The sequence below is a fragment of the Cygnus atratus genome, chromosome 6 (assembly GCF_013377495.2).
Source record: "Cygnus atratus isolate AKBS03 ecotype Queensland, Australia chromosome 6, CAtr_DNAZoo_HiC_assembly, whole genome shotgun sequence".
Classification (NCBI taxonomy): Eukaryota; Metazoa; Chordata; class Aves; order Anseriformes; family Anatidae; genus Cygnus; species Cygnus atratus.
In genome coordinates, this window is record NC_066367.1 from 14857994 (window position 1) to 14874725 (window position 16732).

General features: G+C 37.4%; 1 protein-coding gene across 1 annotated transcript in view; it reads left to right on the plus strand.

Moving 5' to 3' along the window:
- Positions 1 to 9794: 9794 nt before the first annotated feature.
- Positions 9795 to 16732, plus strand: part of PDE1A (phosphodiesterase 1A) — a 153847-nt gene continuing 146909 nt past the window's right edge. Inside the window, exon 1 of the mRNA XM_050711700.1 lies at positions 9795 to 9898. Within this exon, the coding sequence (XP_050567657.1) occupies positions 9795 to 9898 (104 nt within the window). The remainder of the gene's footprint in view (positions 9899 to 16732) is intronic.

Here is a 16732-nt window from a genome sequence, read left to right on the forward strand (position 1 = left end):
TGATTTTAAATCAGAAAAGGCTTATTGTCCAGCTTTTACTTATCTTTTATTAAAAGTCACATACATAATCTGATGGATGAGCCCATCAGTGTTGGAAGCTATCAAACATATGATACTTTAGCTAACCAATAGGTATAAAAACCCAATACCCCCTCCCCCTTTCTGCATGAATTTCTTCTTTCTGATGACCATCGAAGTTACTTCCCAGAAAACAGCTGTGGCAGCACAGAAAATAGAACTGTTTGAGAGCTCAGCTGGGGTGCTCAGGCTGATTTCACAATGGAGATACTTTAACAAACACTGAAAATTGTTTTGATCATGTAAGAGTGACAAATGTACCATTTTGTGAGAGATTTAAGAACTTTTTTTTTTTTTGGTTTATCAAAAAAATAACGTGATTGGAAAATGATCTGTAGGTATGAACAAGAGTTAGCAGTGTGCTGCAGAGAGGATGTGTAAGGCAAAGAAGGAAAATGGAAAAAAGATGCTATTATTGGAAGCTGGAGCTAAAGCAGCTGGAAATCAGGGACAAGTTATTTTTTTATTCTTATTATTTTTTAAAGAACAATTAAACATGAACAATTCAGAAACAAGTTGGGTTCTTTCTTACAATTATATATTACTCTAAGCTTTAAAATAAAAAAATGTCTTTTGTAAAGATACACTTCAACAATACTATTGCTCTTGAAAGTGATGTGGAATTAGTCAAATTGGTGTACTAATCTGTGTGCAGCACTGCATCTGGCTGGATGAAGCAATACACATTTCAGATCAAAAAGCATGCATTTATGCTCAGTGCTATCCATAAATATTTTCTGAAAAGTCAGAAACAGAAATATTTTCATTTTGAGTGAAGTACAGACTGCTGTTTGTTGCTGAAGTTTCTAGAATTGATAGCATGGATATTTTGAGGACACCCTCTCTCTTTATAAGAAAATGACTGCATTCCATTAACAGAACAGAAAATTTGATTTTACCAGTCATAAGAATTCTCCTGCAAGTAGCTGAGCATTCGTGAGCTTATAATGCACTTTCCTGTTGCTTCTCTGTGGGATCCTCCACTCTCTGTTTTTATAGGGTATTTTTGAATATCTCAACCCAAGCTAATTGAAACACGTATTTTAAAAATCAAGTTTAAAAAATGGAAGTAACGAAGATACAAGGGACCATCTACATTTCTGATTTCATATTTTTGTCTGTTCTCTTCTCAAGCTTTAGAGAGAAAGATTCCATTGTCAGCCTGGGTATTCACCTCTAGTGTTTTTCATAGCTGGGGAGTGCTTCTTTACTTCTAGCCTAAACGGTGCTTGTTGCAAATTAATCTGATTACTGTTTCTGCCACCCAATTAAATATTGAGAAACATTGATTATTTTTGGTTTGTTTTTTAGTATTCACATACAATATATATATAAAAGTATTATATCTTGCCAAACTACTCAATACAGTTACTGTATCATTTCTTTATGCTAACTTTATTCTTTACTTACATTCATCTATACTCATGCAATTCTTTATTCTTATCCACATCTGGACTTACTGAAATTTGCACGCACACAGTAATAAAGTTTGGTGCCTAAAACTGGATAAAAGAGTTCACCTGAGGTTTCCTAAATACTTCCTGTATTTTGCATTTTCTTGCTTATAATCTGAAATTCGCACTTTTTATTTTTTATTTTATTTTATTTTATTTTATTTTATTTTACTTTATTTTATTTTATTTATTTTATCTTTTGTGGCAGTTAGACTTCAGGGACTTAATAAGGAGCAGGGAAAGCTCTAACCTGCTAAGGTAGCTGTCAGATCAAGCAGAAATTTTTCAGCTCTTTTCCCATCTGTAAGCTGATAAATCCATGTTTGGTTTATGCTCAGTCTGTGTTCTAATTCAAGGACAACTGCCTCACTGTTTTATTAAAGATTTTTTTACATTTTTGAATGCAGCAGCAGAGTGAGTTCACTCCTCCAGCTGCCACAGCTTGACACAGGTTCCATTTGAATTAACTTCCAGGCATTTTTTTTCTTTCTTATTGGTAAGAGGTTCACAACTGTTTACATGTGGTAAAAATGCTCAGAAATAACACTGGTGGAGATTAATACCAGCAGGAAGCACATTCAAGGAAGTGGCAACTTAAATTCTAATGATAAATAAACAAGCAAAGAGAAGCAAAGTAAGGCAGCCCAAAGAGGATCCTGATGTGCTCAGCTTTATAGGGCTTACTCTTTTACACTCCTTTTAGTAAATCTCTATCACAAGTACGACTTCACCAGCCATATCAAAGTACAGTCATGGGTGTTTGTAGCTATACGAAGGCAGTGGGTAAGACAAGAGGTCCAGTGGTGGCTTACAGTTCCCACCCCACTTGCAGCCCTACCTGTGGCTGTAGGATAACACCAGGTGCAAAGACATTTCAATGAAAACAGACAGTGGTGGTGGAGCTACAGCTATTCCTACATATATATAAAGCTCTTTTGATTTTACATCTTCTGTAGGATGTATATACTTGTTGCTAATGTACTGGTCCACCAGTAATGCCTTTGCAATTCAGCATTGTTCAGTTGCTCCCCTGGCCTCAGGTTTCAACCTGTAAATGTGAGTAGCTTTACTGGCCCCCACTAACAGGCAGTCTTTCTACAGATGTTTAATATCCAACTGTTCAAAGGTCAATAAAATATGAATTAATAAAGTAGATAATTAATTTATGCTTTTAGAATCTGTCATTCTGAAGAAGTCCAATATTTAAGAAAGAAACAGTTTATTTTAAAACTCATTATGTTAGTTATGGCTTTGATTTGAATTAACATATTTCTCTTATATTTTGTTTGGAAAATATATTCAAGGACATTTATTCCAAATCATGGGTTGATATGAAAAACTTGACAGTGGGATGTTTTGCCAGCACAACTTTAAAACTTCCCTAAACTTTACCTTTACACTTTGGTTGAACTTGCCTGTTCCAGTGATATTAAACACAGTTAAGTGATACTAAACATCTGACTGTCAGCAGAGGTTTGCTCTTCTCATTAATCTTGTTGCATGCTAGACTGTTGAACTAAGTTTTAAATGTGCTGCCAGTTTTTACCATCAGTTGAATACTCCAATCATTTTTTAAGATGTTTATAAGCCAAAAGCTGGATTCCATCTTGCTGGAATTAAGGTTAAAATGCACAATATGTTAACAAAAGACCCTTCTGAATTCGGCAAGGATTTCAAGTAATGTAGCAAGTCCCTGAAGTGCAGAGGTTCTGAACAGACTAATTTTGAATCAGATAATATTGTGCATACCCCAACACTGTCATGTCATGTACTTAATAACATTCAATTCTCTTTCATACTGACTTTTAGAGATTATTAATTTTATACAGATGGAATTCTTTGAAACTAGAAGCTGTGAAAATTAAGGTTAATTTTCAATGAATTTGTTCATTTTCTTAGGTATCTTACACATCTGTTGTAGGTTTTTTACTATAAAACATATTATCCAGGTCAAGTTGAAGGATGTAGGGAATATGTTCTTGGCTCTTTGCTGGGTACTCTTTATATATTTATTTTTGTACCATGTGTATACAGTACCAATGACTCCATCTCTTGTTAATTGAAGCAAATGGCATTTTGCAAAGGTTTTATGAAAAATTCCTTCTTAATAAATCAAGGAATAAAACTACTGATTCTACAGATACATTTTTTTAACTTTAAAATTATTCAAAAATATTTTCCTACATCACAAGAACCATTTTTGTATTGAATAAAGACATAAGAAATACCATACTTCTCTCACTTAGTATTCTGTTCCCGATGATGGTCAGGAGAAAATACTTAGAAAAGGAATATAACAAAAAGACTGTATATAAAGTAATCCTTCTGTACTATGCTTTTTTACCTTATGATATTCCACAGCTTGTAGACATCTTAAGCTGCAGGTTGCATCTGAACCATTTTGTTAAACAACCCTTGTTGGACTTGCACTGGATGTATTACTTAGTCCTTTTTGAATTAATTTATACTTTTGGTCTTCTGTAATGTATCGTTCCACACTTAATAATGCAGCTCTGTTAACGGTAGAATCCCTATGTTGCATTTGTACTTTGAGATAAAGAGAGGTTTATCTTCTCTGCTGGCATCTGTTCCGTTATAGCCTTTTATAAATATCAAGAGACATTTTCTTGTTGCTATGGTCCTTGTGGAAGTAATATATAGCTGAAGGGAACAATTTTCTTATTTTCGTTGTTGAGTTGTTCAAAATGGATGCTTGAAATAACCTCTTTAGATAGTAGTTAGCTAAGACAACTTCACTCCATGCTGTAATTGTCTACACACTTACTGCACCATAGACTAGTTATTTTTTGATCTAGTTATGTGGGATAAACTTGAAGATGCCTTGTCAAATCTGGTTTGTCTTCTTCCTTTTGCCTTTTATTTTTTTCTCTCTCCAGCTGTATGCCCGTACCAATAACTTGGCAGTTCATTTTCCACAGTCAACCACAGCTTTTGTGTTTTTTGAGAACACCATTATCCTTCTGATTCTCTGTCGCAATTTAATTCCTGTGTCTTATTTCATCAGCACTGCCAGTTCCAGAATGTTTTTCTTCTCCAAAAATCAGCATATTAGTTTTGCAGCCAAACTGCTTCTTGAGGAATTCCTAAAAGTTGGTTTTTGTTTCATGAATGTTCCTCATGTACATGAATGTACCTTGACTTCAGCCATTGCTATTAAAAAAGTTTGCCAATTCTTTGTAAAAAAAGCAGTTAAAAGCCACAAAGCCCTAGAAAAACAATAACCTCTATTTTCTTAGGTTGTGCTGATTGCCCATCACTATATGAGCTACATGCAATTGCTATAGTTTCTATTTTGATAAACTTTAATCTGGCCTTCAGTGGTTTTCTATAACCACATTTTGAACAAAGTAACCACAGCCTCTCACTTTCTTTCTAAAGAATTACAATGAACTACTGAAAAGTTATAATGGAATCATAGCAAGGAAGACCTCAGAACTATTCTGTACTTTCCATTCAGTTTCACTCAGACATCCCATTTGATTCCTGCTATTTTTCAGCTTAACTTAACTAGTAAATTTCTGCTGATCAATTCCCACATGCCTGGAGATGTTGCATGTAACTGTGAACTGAGCATCTACCTTACAAAGCAGGTCAAGGCGATCCTTTTTATCGCTTTGCCTTGCAAAACTCTCCTGCTTCATTTCATTCATTGACATGTAGCACGCTTTCCACTGAACATTTGATTTCCTCTGGATTGCCAACTGTCTTTCTTTGTTTCCAACACTTTTCAGTGGGATCTTCTCGAACACTTTCCAAGTCCACTTATTAAAAATGGCCTTTGTTTTATTTTTCTATTTCTTGCTCCTGGTGATACAAGACCTTTAACCTTTGTAGTTCTTTTTGTTTGGATTATCTGTAGCACACCTCTCATCTCTGCAATTATTATATATTTTTTTCCATTCCCAGAATATTTACTATTTGGCTCAGTAAAGTAAATGAATGATTCTTTAAAGTAAATGGAATAAAAGGTCATATTCAAAGCAAACTTTATAAAAGGTGTGCCTACCTAAGGTATCTGGGCATTCTGTTGACTGCTGTGAGGTCCTAGATGACATTAATGCAGATTTGAGACATCTGCTGTAATTAACCCAAGTTCACTTGGTGCTGAACCTGTCTGTGACTGCTCACACAGTAATGACAGAATTTTGGAGCTGGTGACCCCTAGTAAGGGGCAGTATTGAATGAACAGATGTGACAAGGTCTTAATATGTCATACCTAGATTTGTAAATAGGTATCTGTTTGTACCTTGAGGGTTTATCAGCTAATTTGATTGCAAGCTTTCATAGGTATTTGCTTTCATTTTTAATTGCCTAAAAGCTTTGATAAATTTGACTCAAAGTTCTTAACTAGTATGAGATAACATGCACATAGCAAGCAAATGGAAGATAATTTTTCTCTTTGCTATACTTAAAGCTTGCTAGTTGCAGGACACAAGATTGAATATACCTACATTAGTGATTACATGAAGAAACCCCAAATAGAGTAAATCAGACGTAGGAAAACATACTAAAATAAAAATATTAAAGGGAAAATACTCCTTGCTGACTCTCCTTTTTTAGGTCATCTAATTACTGTTAACACTTATCAACCTGTACCAATCCCAGCAGTTTTATCTACTTAACTGAGTCAATGCCAATGCACTGTGTAGTCTGTGTGTGTAAGTCTCTCAAGTTGCTGTCCATCAGTTACATAAGGCTGATAATGTTATTAATGTATTCTGTGGAGAGTCTGAAAATCCAGCATTGCTGTAACATCGGTATTTTGCCATTGCAAGATTGCTAGAGACCTGTGTTTTTAAATCAAGTCCTTGAACTTTAATAAGACTAGATACTGCTTTTTGCTTTACTATGCTTCTTACTGGTTAATAATGAACACAGATGGGCATCTCAAGCAAGCTAGGAACTCCGTTCATGAGGGGACTGTAGCACAAATACAGGGTTAGCCAGGGCAGAAGCACGCAAACAGAACAAGAAAAGGAAAAGGCCAGAGAAAATCTATCTGAGATAATTTATCATCTCAGGTGCAACCTTTCTCATTGTTCTGACTTCCTTAAAATAACTGCTTCTTGTTTAGTATTCTAGATCACCTTTACACTGCTTTGTACAAGAAGGGCACAGGTGTATTTCTGAGCAGGTCAGGTCAGCTGTAATTCCTTCCCTGGTCCCCCTGTTGTTGCTTATGGACTGTAATTTCTGGTTGCCCTCTACTCCAGCAGCAAGTTCCTGCCCTTTCTGCCCCACATCAGCTGGTGCAGCTGCGGGGAGCTAATGCTGCTTTGGCTCAGCTGCTGCCTACTCTCCTGCAGGGGAGGAGATGCATGGGGCTCTGCTGCTGCCTTCTCTGAGCCTTGCCCACAGGAGCTGAAGGGATGAAAGCTCTTTCCTTTCCCAGTGCCTCCATGAGAGTTTCTTTGTTCACATTTCTAAGATAGCAGCATATCTTAAAAAAAAAAAAAAAGATTTTATTTATTATTATTATTTTAATTTAATGGTTGGTTTCTCTCTCTTTAGGCATGTGCAGAACATTTGCTTGGGCTACCTCCTTGGTTTTTTAATGCCATATCTATCCCTTTTTATGTGTTTCCTTCTGCTTCTTTCATTTTTGAAGACAAGATTTTATCCTCCAATGTCATCTTTGGTGGTTTGCTGTATCAGTATAAGCCTTCAGCGAGGAGGCTATTTTATCTGTCCTTTGGCTAAGCCTTGCCAGGTGTTTCTGCTGTAGGAATTCCTATTGTTTTAGCAGCGTGGGCCCACAAGGAGTGAAGCTGTTCCTGTTTTTCTTTGTGGAGTTCCAGTGAAATCAACAGGTGTATCTCCAGTCACAGTGGTATTGTTTGGGCAGCTTGTTCTTCCCAGAAGGATACTACCTGCTGATAATACTTCTCTCCAGTAGATCAAAACAGTGTATTTTCAACTACATATTTTCTCGTGAGGGGGAGGGAACAGCTTATACGCACTATTTTTTTTTTTGTTGTAAAATTGGACAACAAGAGCAGGGAATGCTTTATGAGAAAAAATAGGCCCTTAAAATTCCCTCTGTCCTTGGAGGCTTATGTGGTTTCCATAAATACTTCAGTTCTTTGCATTGCTTCAGAGGTCTGGAAGTTACGAGGCAAGGAAGAGTCCAGATCAGTGTGAGAGTTCTCATCAGTTATTCTCTGGAGGGATATTTATACTTTTTCTTGCAAACTTTGGTAGGACTCCATGCACAACAGGAGTGGAAAGTTTGGAAGTTTCTAAGTGGTTCCTCAGTGAAGTTTCAAAAATACTACTGCCTTTAACCAATAAATGTTTTGCAGTTTCTGAAAAACGAAACAAAACAAAAACCACACCATAATTGTTTGTACCTCTTCACTGTTGAAGAGATTCACTGTTGAAAATTCTAAGAGATGTTGCTCATCCAATGACTGTTTTTTGGACATTGCTGGTGAAGAACGTGGGACTGACTATTATTGGTCTGAGTCAGGAATAAGTCTCTGAAAGTCAGTGAAATAACACCAGTTTAAAACTGTGTATGCATTAAAAGCAGAGAAGTAAATGAAATGTACTATTTAATTATCCACCTGAAATCAATGTGTAACAGATGCATCCCAAATTGGTTTTTAACTCCCGTAGGGGATATTTTAAATCTTGAGCAGAAAAAAAAGTTTCCTGAAGAAAGAAATCAGATTAAAAATTCTGAGGAGCATTGGGATTGTTTCAAATCAGTGAGCCTCTTCTATATTTTTCTGCAAGATCCTGAATACTTAATGATATTACCCATTTCTGGGTAAAATGGATGGATGGGAACCTATCATCCGTGTGACATCATTGTTACAGATTTGTTATACCTTTGTAACAATGAACACAGATAAAACTGTCCAATTAAAGCCATACTGAGGTATGCATCTGCTACCTTATGCTCCTCCCAGTCAGCATCTTGAAGACCCTTGTCCTCAGAGGTCTAGCCCAGCCCAGTTGCTGGCTGCGATGACAGCAGCTGGCGAAGCTCCGGCACGGTTACTGCCACTTGGCACACGCCTCTTGCCTGGCTTCTGGTGCAGCTCTCACTCTGATTGAAACAAACACAGTCACTGAGAGAAGTCTGCGGTATATTTGATTATTTGGCTGCTGCTTGAGAAACAAAGATTGTTGCTGATTCACCGAGTGAGACAGGTGCTATTTACAAAGTACAGGGGGTGCATTGCTAACTTGAGTCTGTGCTGAGCAGGCGAGGAAATCCTCCCCTTCGCCCTCTCCAAAACCCAGCCTTGGCTGTACAACCGGGTGCTTAGGTCTGCACTTGAAAGACAGCGCTGGCAACATGCTGTGCGGCTGGCGTACCTTTTAGTCCTCAACCCTTGTGCTGTTTATGTGCACTTAATTGTCTTGCTGGCAGACACGCAGAGTTCAGCATCAGATTTTGACACAGGCATGCTGCTATCCCAAAGGATTTGCTGAGCGGGCTGTCTTGCAGCTGCTGCATTTCCCACCAGTTAAATTGACAGCTACCTACTGTGTGGAGTTGCTAGGAGAAGGTGAACAGTCATCATTACAGCATACTCCTTCAATAACAACCTGTAGAGCTCTCTGATTTCTCTTCTGCAGGGATTTATACTTGTCTTCACTGTCGACTTAGCATTTGTTCAGTCATTTTCTTCTCAAGAGGCTGGTAGATATTTATTCCTTAAGAATCAGTTCAGGATCAACTAAAGAGAAGAAAGTGCTGGCATTTGAACACGTGCTCTTTGTAGCGTGATGTGGCTGATACTGGCTCCTACCATCTGCTTTTCTATTGCAGCCTGTTTCTCCAACCTGCAGAGCAGAAGCCAGCCTTTCTTTCCTTCTGGATCGTTAAAACCATTCACATTTATCCTGCATGGCAATGAATAGTCCATTTTAAGGAATCTTTTGTGCTTCTGTGCATATCCCTACAGCAGACAAAGTGCATGAGGAAGGAGCTTGTGCAGCCAGTCAGTAGTGTAGTAGCTGGCTCACACGTATGGATTAGACTCGTGAGGTCAGAGGAGCTGTGTGTGCTGCTCTGTGCTTGTGTGGGGGGGAAGAGTGGATTTGTCTATCCAAGTGAATAGCAATTCAGGCAGGATCATCCCTCAGCTGTTGTAATTCTGATGTGTTTTGATGTGAAAGCTGCTACTGTCTAACGTGCGTGGATCTTCTGACATTTGTAGTGGACTAAGGAATGCTTTTACTTGCTGCTGAGCCTGACTGTAACTGTATCGCTGTAGGACAATAACGATGGGGGCTCGAGCGACGGAAACAACTCGGGAACTGGAAAGCACCTCCGTAAAGTATCAAATAGGAGGACATGCAGAGAAAATGTGGCAACGGCTCAAAGGAATGTGAGTAGCTTCTGTCCTTGGCTTTTGTTTTGTTCCCCGGGAAAGACCGTTTTCATCTGTTTGTTAAAATGACTAATTAGCAAATGGGAGAGTTATCTGTAAGCTGTGAATAGTATTTGCTTTCATAATACAGTACCTCACTCTCTTATATGATGGTAGTTAGATTAATGTTGGATCCTGTGTAAGGTTCAATCACCTAATTTAAAAGACGTATGACTAGTGAGAGTGGTTATCCAAATTGAAATGCAGGTAAGTCCTTTTATGTTATCACTCCCTTAGCTCTGATGTGATTTTGTAAATGTTAGCTTCAGAATCAGCATTACTGGAGCTGTTCCATCATTCCTGTCAGTGTATGTAGGTAAATATATGTTATTGCTGTTCCATAGGAAGTATCAGTACTTTGTCTTTTGAGACTGCAGGTAAAGAAGCCTATGTTAAAAGATGCTTAAAGATGCTTAGCTATTAGGAGGCTGCTATGTCCCTGCCTTTTTTTTTTTTTTTCCTCTTGTCAATTATTTTTGTACTTAGCAATACTGAAAGATGATTAAAGGACTACTTTAAGGGACCACCATGCACCTGCACTGTGTAATTCACTCTGCTCAAATGCAAATTTCAGTGTAGACTTTTGGGACTTTTGGTGCAAGCGATCAGTAAACAAATGTCTGCAACTTGTCAGAGAGAAAGTCCATCAAACTAGTGTTCTAAACACATTAAACTTCAGTGCTTCATTTGAAGTATTTGCCTGGTTTTCACTCTGAAAGCTGATGTCAGGACATTACAAATGAATGGACATGTTATGTTTCTTGCTTTGGAAGCGAGGAAATTGCACTTATTTTACCTGGAAAGATTTGAAATAACGTTTCTAAAGGTATGCCACAGTTTCTATATAGTCCTTCAGCTGTTGAAGGAGCATGTTTGATTGAAACCTATGGGTCACTTTTGAGTGCTATGAGTGTTGGAGGCACTGGCTATGGCTCTGCCTGTTTCCGCTGTGCATTGGGTAGAGATTCAAGCTGGCTGTGGGAAAGGGAGTCTTTGCCATTTGCTTTCTTTCATGAGAAAGTTTGTTTGCTTCTGTGGAAAGTCACTTTTCAGTTGTGGTCACAGATTTATCACAACTTTTCTGTGATATCCTTTTGAATATTTGCTCTAAATACTATCATCACTCTGTTTTAGATTATGCATTTTGGGAACCATGTTGTCCCTAGAAACCTATAAGTGTACCCAATGGAGCAAATATTTTGCTCACTTCCTGATGCCACATATCTTGCCTCTGACTTTCCATTACCAGAGAGCTCCACCAATTTGTGCAGACTTTCATTTATGTAGGGTTTAATCTGCTGCTTTTGTTCATTTTGTAAATTCTCTATTAATGCCAGAGTAATAGTTTTCTTGGTTTGAAATGCTTTCTTTCAGAATTGTTCCATTAAACAAACAAATGTAAATACTAAACATTACAGACACTGAGTACAACAGCTCCAGGAAATGAGGTTCAGGTTTCTTTAGGAGTCATTAAAACAATGGTTGGAATTTGTGTGTATCAAAATCAAATGGAGTTCAAGTGTTTGAAAACTGTCTTTCTTAGTTTGGTGACATCTTCTTGACTGTCATGACTACAAGAAAAGATAGCGCTAAAATACTAGTATTTAAAAGAAACAGGTTATGTTATTGGATAAGGTCTCAGCTGACCATTTCTCAGACTTCCCAATGATTTCATTTCAGTCAGTCACCAGTGAACAGGAAATCACTGACCAGTCATTATTCTGAATATTGTATGGAAAAGTTCAAAGAGTTGAATTTCTCAGAGCAGATCTCTGTACTCATTTTGTAGTATAAACATCAGTCATTAAGAAAAAGGATTAATTTTGCTGGTGCAGACATATCAAACTGTATTTGTATGTGGGAGGAAAGATGGACAGATAAGCAGGACTGCCACAGACAATGTCATTTGGGAAGAATTGCCTTATGAATTATTGTCAGTCAGGATAATTGTTTCATCTCAGGGAGGGAATTGTTAGTGTGAAGCCAAATTACACCCTTATAGTAATATAACTACATTGTAGGCAAGATGCAGTGTGAATTATGGAGCTGAATCTGTTCTTGCTGATACATTCCACAGGCCTGCAGAGTTTTCACCAATGTATACATATGATTTCAAAACGATTTTACTGTGCTTCACTAGTTGAGAGTACCGATTGTCTTCTTACAGGCAGGTCATTACTTCTGAAAAAACATTAGATTTCATTTAGGTAACTATCTGCAAAGTTTTTAAAAGCTGCACAGTAGCTCCTTACTTAAAATGAGCTTTTATTTTCTGTTAGTATTTTGACTTCTCATAGTAGACATTTAGCTTTGGATTTGGCTGCAGAGTTCAGAGTTCCATATACATTTAACTTTGTCTTTTTTTTTTTTTTGTAAATGTAGTTTGTTCTTTGAGATAGTTGAATTGAATATGATTAACAATGAATGAGAAATCATTATTTGAATACCTTATAAGAAAACCGGGGCACTGTGAATGAGCTTGGATGGAAGGGCCTTTCTACACAGTTTCTATTTTATTCGTTTGCTGTGTGCTGTGTGCAAGTCCAAAGACTTGGATGTTATGAATAACATGAAAGCTACATCCAGCTTCCACCTTGTCCATGTGGCCTTACAGCCGAGCTCTGCTTTCTGCATTGCAAGTCAAAATCCAACTCTATTATCTTTGTTGAAACTGCAGCAGCGCTGCAAACAAGGGGTTTCTTTGGCAGAGAAGAGATTATTTTGAAATTAATAATTTGATCCTTAGAGTTGGTACTGAGTTTATTGATGTCTGAATGTATAAAACAAGGTCACTGAAACAGGACTTACAAAAAGGAGGCGTGTACATTTCTGTCTTGAGCATCTGGTCTTTGAATTCAGACATTTTCCATAGGCAGACTGCAAGCTTCCTCTGTTTTGTACCTCAGGGAGAAAGCAAAAACAAATAACAAGTGACAGCTAAATAAGTCATATAATAGTGTGGTTTTAATAATTCTCTGTTATGCAGAAGAGTGGAAGGAAAAGCCATGCAAACCACAGCTGGAATTTATGCTGCGAGCCTCAGGGCAGTGTAGTACACATTCCTCTCCAGAAGGAATCTCCTATCTCCTCACAACCTGGCCAGGTGGATCCTTCTCAGACCATTTAATGGTACTGAGTGTACTTCTCCCTTAGCCTTTCATTATCTTTCAGATAGGACCTTACTTTAGGCAGAAACTAAGTCTCCAGATTAATTGTATTCTGGTGTCAGCAGGACTGGAAGATTTGCTGCCCAGGAAAGCTTCTCTTCGGGCGCTGACAGAGCGGTAATGAGATCTGAAAGAGAAGCAGCTTCTTTAAAACATTTTGCTTCACAGCTCAGAGGACCAGATCTAAAGCAGAGCTCTGTATGCTCACTGGCTTTACAGTCTTTGGTATTCTTAATCTGCAGATAGACTTGACTTAACCCTGTGTTCCTCATTATTCTGTGGAATGATGCATAGTCTGTTTACAGTATACCTTGGCTGTCTGCCACTGCACTCAATGTCACACACAGAACAGGCAGACTCCTCCATACCATACCTTTTTTTTTGCAAGTAGGCATGTTCTTTGCAACTAGCTTGTTTCCACCACTGTTGAACCTGATATTAGAAGCGAGTACCATTTTTTTGAACTTTAACTTAATTGTGAGAAAAAAACTTGCTTTTCATAGATAAGAGAAATTAAAAAGAGAATTTAAAAAAAGATTTAAAAAGAGAATACGTTCTATTGCCTCTATATGTGAGAGAATATTTGCTATTGCCTAAAACTAATTTGTGCTAACTTGGATGGCAAAAGGGAGCTGAGGAAAAGCATAAGCTTCTTTCCTTACCTTCTTCCCTTTCTGTTCCTCTATGTCCCAAAACAGACCCCAGAGAGTTTTTAGACACTAAAAGAGCCTGACTCTCCTAGACCTAGTTTGTTGATCCTGGAGTGCTGCAGTGACAAGACCCTATCACTGCATGTGTACAAATTTTGTAGAGGCAAAAACTCACTGACCTGGGGAAACTTGACTTGATGTCAAAGAAAGTAGAGAAATGCCTTCCTCCACACTTGCTGAGTTAGAAGTGAGGATGCTTTTAAAAGCGTCAAATGGAATCACAGATTAGCAGCCTGTTAGGTCTAAAAGAGACCAGAACTTTTGGGTAACTTTAGGTAGGGAACCTCACTCAGTCATTCCTTCATTCAGACCCTGAGAAACTAGTGGGAAAGCTATGAAAACTCACAAAAAAAGTTAACTGAAAAGATCATCATTATCAAAACCTAAAGTTTTATGATATGAAGGTTTATCAATTTGTAAGTACTAAAGAATCAGAGAAGAGCTAGACTTAGAGATGGAAAAATGCTAAAAAAAAAAAAAAAAGACATAGAAATTGTCACTTACAGGTAACTACATTAGGAACAGATGGATATACTGTTCAAGTAGCTTTTACTTGTAATGTTGCCTATCTTTACTTTTTCCTAACATGAAAACTTTTCTTTATAGGAAAATCATAAGCTCTTCAAAAAAATCAAATGAGATCTATGTCTAAATGGAATTTAAATAAAATAAAAGCTGTTATTTTTCAAGGATGACTTCAGAAATGATCTGAACAGAAAATTGAAGAAATTACGTAATGATTTAACCGGTGATTGATATGGATCCCATTAGTGCTATAATTACAGTAAGAAATGTTCCTTACAAGTTGTGAACTGCTTCTTTTCATACCCAAACCACAGTCTGTTCCTGTGACTGAGTACTCAAGGTAATTTGCAATTGTCAATTTACAATAATTCTGTAGCATAAAAAAATATATCTAATTAAACTTATAAAATTACAGATGTTACATTTTACAATAACTATTTTAGCCATACTCAGTTACTTAGCCTTAGTAATTTAAAAAACTCTCTTATCCAGTCATATTAGTATAACAATAATATTTTGTTGTTAGAATGGAATTTCCATCATTATCATTTACAGGATGCAGAGAACTAATTTCCCAATGCATATTAATTTTTGCTGAAATATCTAGCACCTAGTGGTGCTTTTGATGGATTAGTGTAAATGCTAGTCCTCTAATTTACTGTGGGTAGGTGAATTGCTGTGCTTATAGAAAGCTCTATTAGAAGTAATTGCAAATAGAAGGAATGGTCCACAAGCCATAATTTGCCTGTGATATCACTGAGAACAGGAAAACTCTGTCTTTACTAGTCTCACAGTCTCTATATGATATAACAGGGAAGTTCATGATTTCCAGACCTTCAAATGTACATGTGCGTACACCCCTCACATGTGTCCAATTACAATTAAGTGCTTTATCTGAGAACACAGCAAAGGAAATTAAAGATAATATTTTATGAAGCTGACTGCTAAGCTGCAATTAAATGAAGTCTCAAATTTCTATCCTCTGTATTTTTGTTTAGCTTAGACTTCTACCTCTACTTACGCTAAATCAAACACTTCTAAGATTTCCTAGAAGATACTTTCTCTGACTATTTAACTCATACATGTTCAATTCAGATCTTTGCCTAGAAGGAGATAACATATCATCTGCTACACAAGTAATTACTTTCCTCTTATTTTGAACTCCTGCCAACTACTTGTGCAGGGGCCCGTGTTTGCCCTGCAGGCCGAACAATTTTTATGAACATTTTTCAACAACCTCACTCTCCAGTTTAGATAGTACACACTGAAGCTTGCTGCCAAACTGTTACCCACTTCTCAAAGTTTTTGATCAAAAACGCTAATTATATAGAGTTGAGAAAACTCAAATGCCTAATTACTGAAATTACATAGTTACCAGTGGACGTTATAATAAAAATAGGCATTGACTTCTGAAAGAGAAACATAACCTCAGGTTTATCAAAATTATCTGACAGAAGTTTTCCTGTAAGATGTCAAAATAATCATTTAGTAGTGAACTGAGCGTTAGCATTGCTCCATTTTCTTTGCTTTTGCCATCCAGTCTGGTTTGCTCCTGATATTATCTGTGGAGGAGGGCTAGAACAAAACAGTTGCAGTTATTTCTGCAACCATTTACTGGGGACTGTCAGAAAACTAAGGCTGCAAAACCAGGTTAAAGGTATACTGTTTGGTAGCAAGTCCTCCTGGGCTACTGTGTCATCATTTCTAACTGGAAGGTTTTTTTTTTTTTTTTTTTTTTCCTTCAAATAAATGAAACATTCAAAGTCCCCCAGAAGGGAGCAAAATAACCAACCAACCAAGAACCAAATGGGCTAAGCTTGACTCTCAACCTGCAGAGTGGTGGAGCAGATATTTGGGAAGTTTGGATTTGTTTTTGTTTCCCTGTACAGAGTCACAGAATTTTTAAGGTATGGCTTCACAGGGAAGAGATATAGTGACAGTCAGAGCTTAATAGAAAATGAATCCTTTAGTTTTACAAAGGAGATAAGAAAACTGAGCAGTTACAACTAAAACAAGAGAGCGAATTGTGCTCCAATGTGGCTGAGGGAAGCTGAACAGGAATTGAGTACATAGATTAGAAAGTTGCAGCTGACACCAAAGTGACTCAGCTTTCCCAGGCGGTAAAGCTGAACAATTAGGCAGGCAGTGTTGCAAACTAAACAAGCAAGCTGCCTCCCTCGCCTCTCTTCTCCTTTAGAAAACTGCTTAGACTTGCTTGTAAAGAACCAGTAAATGCATTCAGTACCCCTTATGGCTTCGGCTGGTTGCTGGATAGTCTGAGGCTCTAATCAGACACACTCTCTGAGTACATATATGCAAGGAATAATGATTTGAAATGAGTATGTGAACTAATCTTAAAACTCTGGGTGATTCTGGCTGTTTGCCAGCAT